This window comes from Phyllobates terribilis, unplaced genomic scaffold, assembly GCF_046119375.1.
Source record: "Phyllobates terribilis strain yellow unplaced genomic scaffold, ASM4611937v1 Scaffold_29__1_contigs__length_15306474, whole genome shotgun sequence".
NCBI lineage: Eukaryota > Metazoa > Chordata > Amphibia > Anura > Dendrobatidae > Phyllobates > Phyllobates terribilis.
Window position 1 is genome coordinate 15,290,027 of NW_027362789.1, and position 9,087 is coordinate 15,299,113.

At 38.8% G+C, this 9,087-nt stretch overlaps 1 protein-coding gene across 1 annotated transcript; it reads left to right on the top strand.

The window, feature by feature from the left end:
- The first annotated feature begins 891 nt into the window (after window positions 1-891).
- LOC141178649 (uncharacterized) lies at window positions 892-5,357 on the top strand. The gene is made up of 2 exons (XM_073660543.1): window positions 892-1,063; window positions 3,764-5,357. The coding sequence occupies exons 1-2, from the start codon at window positions 979-981 to the stop codon at window positions 4,849-4,851; spliced, it is 1,173 nt and encodes a 390-aa protein (XP_073516644.1). The 5' UTR covers window positions 892-978; the 3' UTR covers window positions 4,852-5,357.
- Window positions 5,358-9,087: the final 3,730 nt, after the last annotated feature.

Consider the following 9,087-nt stretch of genomic DNA (forward strand, 5'->3'; position numbering starts at 1 on the left):
AGACGGCCGGTGGTGATGTAGTCAGTGAAGAACTCTGGCTAAATATGTTTCTAGAGCCGTAGTAGAAGATGAAGATTTCGTCTTCATCATGAAGTAGTTATTTCTCATGTCACGTGTAATGAATATTTCCTGCAGTATTGCTAATGCCGATTCCAGTGTCAGTAAATGAGACGAGAATTAGCTTTATGGAAGATGAGTCTATGAGAAACGTGTTCAGCTACAGACTCCAAGGAAGAAACTGCTTGTTGTCTGTGGCCTAAAATATAAAGGTTTTATTACTAGATGTAAAGAAGAAAACTAAATACTGTAAAATAATATATCTCCTCATATGTTTCCCCTTATTATCTCCAGTAATTGTATTATTACACAAGATTTTTATGATGTTACATCTGCTCATCTTCTTCTCATTCAGGTCTCTACAATATCGGACCCTCTCAGTGAAGATCTCCTATATAAGAGAATTTTTCAGAATTACCCATAAAGATGGATTTGGACAGAGACAAGATGGCGGAGAGGATATTACACCTCACCCTAGAGATCCTCTTCCGGCTTACTGGAGAGGTGAGAGATTCTGATGACGTCACATTACATCATTCTTATCTATGGGAATAACAGATGGACAGAACTGGAGAGGTGAGGACTCTGGAAATGTCTGTAGTGAGATTTATTAATGTGTTTCTCTATTATCAGGATTACACAGGAGTGAAGAAGACCTATAGTGAGCGCTGTCAGGACCCTGTGTCTGAGGAATGGGGAAGATCCCTGAGCCCAATCACGGGGCCTCCACCTCACCCCCTGATACATGAGGACATCAATGACCAGAAGATCCTAGAACTCGCCTACAAGATGATTGAGCTGCTGACTGGAGAGGTGACACTGCTGGGAATGCTGGGACATTATACAGTAACGCTATGAAGGGATTGGGGATGTATGTGACAGGTTCCTATAAGATGTCAGGATGTCGCTGTCTATTTCTCCATGGAGGAGTGGGAGTATTTAGAAGGACACACAGATTTGTACAAGGACGTCATGATGGAGGTTCCCCAGCCCATCACATCACCAGGTAATAGACAGGGCTAAAACCACATGTCCTATAATTATTAAGGATATTATAAGGATTGTGATAAACTATACAAAAAAACTACACCTGTGCCATGATATATCTCTAAGCTGTGCGTGGCTGATGGCTGTAATATACATTTATTCATGCCTGCAGGAGATGTGTTGGCTCCAGCCCTGGTTTCATGGATTCACTCCACGTCATAAATTACATTGTTTTTGATCCTAAGGAATTCAGATTACTGCACAATCTCTCCTGAAATGGGGGCACTAATACTTTCTCTAAACTCCAGATTAGTGTTGGAGCTCTCCCCCAAAACATACGTTGTTGTTGGGGATCTAACATAGAAAAAAAAATGTCTTTTTTTTACAGGTTGTGGTGGGATCGGCCTGCCTCACTTATGTGAGACTCTAACTCCCTGGTAGTCTTTGAAAAAAGGTCTCCATTGCTTTTTCCAAATGTACAAGATCTAAATTTAAGACACCTCAGCTCTGCACTATTATAAAACGTTCTCTTTAAATGTCTTGTATTTATTCTTGAAACTTATTTGATAGACAATATTGTCCCTTACGATAGTTTAGATTGCCAAGAGCCACCGAGCCCAATACTCTAATTACCCCAGAGAGGTTTCACCACTAGTTACTCATTTTTTACTGAAGAAGATAGCTGAGTTTGATCATTTCAGTAGATGTGTTATTGTCTATAGTCACAGTTTTTGACTATAGTAGTTAGTGCCCAAAATACTCTGATTTAACCCCTTCCTGCAGCCAGTTTTGTGTTGTTAATCAGGTCCGATTTTTCTAATGTAACATGTCACTTTATGTGGTGATAACTTTGAGAGTCTTCACAAATGATAATGGGAAACAAATGGACCTTACAAATTATTTTCTAACTTCTCTTGAATCCCACAATCCCCTATATACATTTGTACACTACTGTCTGGGCACATGGCAGGTTAAGAAGGGAAGAAGCGCCATTTAGCTATTTGAATGCAGATCTTGCTGGAATAGATTGCAGACATAATGTATTGGGGGCACTGTTCATGGTCAATTTGCAGCTCACAAGATGGCTACCACGAACAGGTTGGCTCTATCTACTCCATTTTACAGATCCCAGGGTTTGCCTTGCTCATCACTTATTTAACCCCTCGACATGGATCTGGACTTGCACAGAGACCCCTAAGCTTGGGCCACGGTGTTACCTGCTGTTCTGTGGTGTGAGATGGCAAGAAGAATAGTCAGGTAGTTGGGTCAGAACCATGAGGGCAGAGAAAATACAAAGTCAGAAGACACAAAAGAAGACAGTAAACGGGCTGGGGTCACAACAGGAAACAAAAACACAAGCCGGGAGCTAAGCTCAGAGGACTGAACCAGAGGAGAACAAGGCTGTATCTGGCAGATACTGGCAATATGCTCCAAGCTTTAGTAGGGTGCGGTGCTTTCCAATTGGCTGAAGTAGGGAGCAGATTACTTCAGCTGGACAGCTCACACACCCATATTGCCAGACTGGATGGTACTACAGGTCACAGGCACCCGAATTCTAATGGCTGGACAGAGCCTGCGCCGCGCAGAACTTCTGGTTCCGACGTCTCCTCCATCACCAGCGCTGCCTGCAGAATGAGTAAGGCAGCTCCTCGTGACAGAAGCAGATGTCGCAGTAGCAGATCCCAGAGGAGATGGGACACACCATTTGCATAAGCCCTAATATGACAAAATGTCAGAAAACCAGGGCAGTAGAAATCCCCATAAAGTGACTTCATTTTGGAAATTATAACCCTCAGTGAATTAATCTATAGGAGTTTTGATTATTTTGACTCCATAGGCACTTTCTGAAAATTAGCACTCAGTGGATGTTGGAAGTAAAAATTGCACATTGGCCATTTTTTTTACCAAACACATAGTGCCCAGATTGTGCTCCAGGAGACCCACACCGTAAATTAAGTGGGTTCTTCTCACTATAGTATTGCCAAATGCATGGATGCTAAATGTGGTTTGGGCACACTGCAAGGCTCAGAAGTGAGGGGGAGATTCGACTTCGAAAGAGCGGATTTTGCTGGATTGGTTTATGGAAGCCATGTTGATTCTCAAGAGCCTTTAAGAATCTAATAATGTGGAAACCTCTATTTGACTTGAGTGGGGGCTTGTTTTTTGTGGGATGAGTAGAAGTTTTATTGGTATAATTTTTGCCTACATAACATTTTTTGATGGCTGCTTCTTCCGTATTTTTGGGGCAGAATGAACAAACAGTTGGAAACCACGCTCCATTGGTTCTTCCTATGAGGTTTTCTATTAGACTGTGAACGGTCATTCTGTCAATAACTTCCCATTTCTACAGATATTTTAAGTACAATTAACACAAGAATCCCATAGAAAAATAAAGATTCTAAATCAATCTACAAGCACATCTCTGGGCCACATGCTAGTCCAGAAAAAATGAAGAGATATATGCTCAAGTTTAAAAATCAATTTTATGAGACACAAATCTAAAAAATAGAGGAATATTTAAAATATTTTTAATCCTCCATTTTTTAGATTTGTGTCTCATAAAATAGATTTTTAAACTTGAGCATATATCTCTTCATTTCCCTGGATTAGCATGTAGCCCAGGGATGTGTTTGTTTAGACATTTTAAGAAGAAATTTTCAAAAATATAAATTTCAAGGATATTGTATTCAAAATTAATAATTGTTTGTTTTCTTGGCAGATGATTGTGCCCGGAGATCAGAGGGACAGGAGATTTTTAAATTGGATGATCTTGAGATCCCACAAGATACAATTGAAGTGAATGCCATTACTCCAGATATACCATCATCCCTTCCAAGCAAAGATCTATCCTCTAATTCTATGAAACAGGTCCTATCTTCTGATTCATTACAGACTGCTAAGGAAAATCAAAATAAAATAAGCATTAAAAAACTAACTGCTCCTAAAGCAAAGAAGTCATTTTCACGTTCAGAAAATGGAAATAGTTTTACCCTCAAAAAGTCTATTCTTATACATCAAAAAATACACACAGCGGACAATAGATTTTTTTATTCCAAATGTGGAAAATGTTTTAACCAGAAATCAGTTTTTGTTGATCACCAGAGAACTCACACAGGGGAGAATTCATTTTCATGTTCAGAATGTGGGAAATGTTGTAACCGGAAATCAGATCTTGTTCGTCACCAAAGAACTCACACTGGGGAGAAGCCTTTTTCATGTTCAGAATGTGGGAAATGTTTTAACCAGAAAGCGCATCTTGATAACCACCAGAGAACCCACACAGGGGAGAAGCCCTATTCATGTTCAGAATGTGGGAAATGTTTTAACCAGAAAGAACATCTTAATAAACACCAAAGAACTCACACAGGGGAGAAGCCTTTTTCTTGTTCAGAATGTGGGAAATGTTTTAACCAAAAATCAGTTTTGATTAGGCATCAGAGAACTCACACAGGGGAGAAGCCTTTTTCATGTCCAGAATGTGGGAAATGTTTTAACCTTAAATTAGCTTTGGTTGAACACCAGAGAAATCACACAGGGGAGAAGCCTTTTTTCTGTTCAGAATGTGGGAAATGTTTTAAGCAAAAATCAGTTTTGATTAGGCATCAGAGAACTCACACAGGGGAGAAGCCTTTTTCATGTTCCGAATGTGGGAAATGTTTTGATCGTAAAACGATTCTTGATTGCCACAAGAGAACCCACACAGGGGAGAAGCCTTTTTTCTGTTCAGAATGTAGGAAACGTTTTAACTATAAATCAGATTTGGTTAAGCACCAGAGAACCCACACAGGGGAGAAGCCTTTTTCGTAATCTTTTTTTTTTTTTAATCCAATACATTTTTGAGATTTGTTTCATTAGTTTTTTTGGACAAAACAAGAAACCAGTACATACAATAATGAAATAACATACCATAGGGATGACATACATGCATCTCTCCTATATATCCTTTCAGCTTGCCCATTACCGTCTGATAACTTGCAGTTACTATATCTTACAATTAACATTTCACATTCTTGAAATCTCTTATATAACCATAATATTGTAATAAACATTATAATCCTATACACATATAGGTGTGCTATATTACCCATGCCACATGTTAAGGAATTCCAATACACATTACAATGAAACATTAGACCTCGCCAATACCCCCTTCCCCTATAAGTCAATGTCTCTCCAACAATAACCCCCTTGATGGCATTCCAGGTGTATCCAACCATAAGCTCCATATTTTCTCAAATTTATTCATTGAGTTTTGTTTTTTATATACCCCCTTTTCTAATCTGATAATATTATTTATCCTATTTTTGAGTTCACTAATTTCTGGAGGTGAGGGGTTAATCCATTTGGTTGCAATATGTTTCCTAGCTTGAAATAAAATATGTGAAATCCCTATTGAAATTGGGTGAAATTCCATATCATCCTCTAATATACCTAATAGGCATTTTTTGGGGTCTGGTTGAATATCTATTTTATATACCCTCTTTATAATAGACAGAACTCCTTTCCAGTATTTACCTATCTCCCGGCATTCCCATAGCGGATGTAATAGGCCCGCAGCGTCCATGTTACATCCTGGACATTCAGCAGCAGTCCGGTATCCTATGTTACATAGGAATCTAGGCGTCTTATATTTCCTGTGTATTAATATGATCTGGGAAAATCTCTGCGCCTCATGTAAAGATAATTGGGGTACCAGTTCTAATACCTCTCTCCATTGATCCTCAGAAATTGGACCTATATCTTCCATCCATTTTTTGTCTAGCTGGAGAAGGAAATATTTTTAAATAATTATCAAGAAGGACTCAGTAAATATCAGAAATACGACCCTTAGTATTTCCCTTCTCTAATACCAACTTAACAAAAGTATTATTTTCTATCCAAAAGGGCGTCCATCTTGATTGTGCATTAAATGAATGCCGAAACTGTAGAGATTTATAGAATTGTTTTTGTCACCCCAAATCCCCCCTTTAATTGATCAAAGCACTTAAGTTTCCCTTCAGACAATATGTTTTATATCATATATATGTGTTATATTGTATATATTCCTTTATCCACCCAACTCTGAAATCCCTCTAATTTATAGACCTCTGCATATTTATTATTAAACCATATAGGTGTAGATTCATTGCAGTCTCCTATTTCCATTATATCTCTACCCCTATCCCAGACCTTGTAGAGTAGAGCAAGTGTAGGGTATAGTGATTTCTTGTGTGCGAGGTCATTCAGTTCAACTATATGAATAGGAATATTCCACCGTGTTCCTGAGGTAATTAACCCCTTAATACTATTTGGGTTTGCAGCACTTTGCCACCCTCCCTAATGTTGCAATATAATATATTAGTGCATTAGAAATCGCCAATCCACCAGATTCCTTGTCACTTTGTAGATATTCACATTTTATCCTAGATGATTTTTTTTTCCATATAAGAGAATGAAACTTGCTATGAATTTTCTGAAAATGGGAATTATGGATCCAAATAGGGGCATTATGCAGAATGTATGAGACTTGGGGCATCAATATAATTTTTAATAAGTTCCCTCTTCCTACAGCTGATAATGGTAATCTCCACCACACATCTATTTTCTTTTTATACTTTTCCAGAAGAAGATATAGATTCAGTGCAATGTAATCCGGAGATCTTTTTGTTATACTTATACTCGGTATTAGAATTTCTCAGCCGTTTGTATTCGTGTATGTTCTAATATGCTGGAATCAGGGATATCCTCAAATGGTAGAATAACCGACTTATCCCAAATAATGGACAGTCCTGACCATTCACCAAACTCTCCAATAATGTTCAGGATAGGATCAGTAGACTTCTGGATATCACCTACAGTAGAAACCAGAAGTTTCCATACACTATATAAAAGATACATCTGCATGATTTTCTCAGTATCTGACATGAAATCAGAATAAACCTTTCCCTCTTTAGGTCCATTAGGATTATCATCATTTATAATATTTACCAAACGCCAGAATAATGAGTGAGAGAGAATGTTTTAAGGCGTTACACATCCCTATAGGCTTTTCACCTCCAGTATTCCTATGTCGGGGGTGATGTGCAGACGTGGGGCTCTGTCACCGCTGTAGATGTGGAGGGCAGTGATTGTGCTGCTTTCCTCAGATGACCGGACATTGCTCTGTTATTCCCAATGCTGAGATGAATGACAGAGGTCAGTGCTGGGGCAGATACTGACAGCCAATGAGTGTGCAGAGGGCGGTGCTGGGGCAGATACTGACAGCCAATGAGTGTGCAGAGGGCGGTGCTGGGGCAGATACTGACAGCCAATGAGTGTGCAGAGGGCGGTGCTGGGGCAGATACTGACAGCCAATGAGTTTGCAGAGGGCTGTGCTGGGGCCGATACTGACAGCCAATGAGTGTGCAGAGGGCGGTGCTAGACACTGAGGCCAGCTCTGGCTGTGAGGTTAGATAACACAGCACAGGGAGCTATCAAGTTTGATAGAGGCGCAGGTAAACAAACTGGGTGCAGGGAATAAAGCTGTAGTGTCAGTGTGTTAATATACTGCGTTACTGCCGTCTTCTCCTGTATCCAGAGCCGTTCTTCTCTTCTCAGTTACCTGATGTTAAATATACTTATTTTGTATATTTATTTATATATAGGACTGTTTACCAGATGCGACTGTTCAAAGAATATATCACGATATTCTAATAAAAAAAGTAGCGGTTTATTCTTGGATTGTCCATTAAAAAGAATAATGGCAGCAGTTACATAAAATAGGGGAAATAGTTACAAAGTGATTGATTCATGAGTGTCCATCTTTCACTGGAGCCTGAATGGTATTTCGTGTCTTTGTCAAGCACATATCCGGATTGACCATGTGTCTGGGCCTACATCATCAGCTGTTTTCCTCAACACGTAGATCCTCCGTCTGATGTAGTGTGAAGTAACAAAAGAGAGAGCCCCCTCCCTGTGTCTCACATGGGTTATATAGGCCCCTCATAGCATCTGTTATCTATATATGGCATTTGTTAGAACTCTCCTGTTAGGTTTTTTCTAGTTTGCTGGTCACATGACCATTTTTACCTATTTAATCCGGCTCCTCCCTCCTGGCCTTGCTGGACTTCATTGTATTTACTACTCTTGAGCTAGCTTGGTGATTTGTTTCCGTTCTCTGTTAGTTTTGCTAGGTCTTCGGACCTCTATGTTCTTTGTTGTGTGTTTGTCTTTGACTGCTACTATTTCTGCTAGGAGGTGTCCAACTTTATCACAGTCCCTAGTTCTTGTAGGGATCCCTCCCTTGCATCTATAGGTCTTCGTACAGTCTAGCCGAGGACTTTAGCGGGTCTGATCGCAGGATCAGGTTCCCCGTTACTTCGTAGGGATCTAGTTTAGTTCTATTGTAGGGACAGATCTCCTGTCTTTCCTTAGTGCTTGTAGCAGATCATAACAACATTAACCAGCTAAGTATAAGAATAGCACGTCGTGTCAGTTAAACCATACCACGAGGCTGACCCAATCTATAGAAATAAAAGTATAAAATGAATACGTATGTATAATTAATTATAAAGTATATAATTACTATTTAACAATTCCGCCTTTTGAGGGTGACAGACATCATTTGGAATCTTCAAAGTAGAAAGGTTCATCATTAGGATAACAGGATCTTCTTTCTTTTCTTCTTCTTTGGCAATATAATTTAATGTCCATAATAATAGTAATATTATTATCAATATCGGATTATTGTTATAATGATTCAATAGCATAATGATGTTGAGTCATGTTATGATAAGCCATGACTAATATTCATATAAAATGTATAATTATACTTCCCTAAATCTAAATTAAAGCAATCACTAGTCCAGTCGCCATCATTTTTGTCATCTGGGCTTCATCCCATCATTTTCTTGGTTCTTTTAAAACAGTCTTTAGATGAAAACTCCTTTGAAATAAATTATAGTGTGTAGATATTGTAACAGTCTATAATTGTATTCATTATTGTTCAGTCCATAAACTGTACTCTTTATTAGAAAGATCATGTGTCAGAGTCCATAAATTAAATGTTGATAACAAAACAAAGTC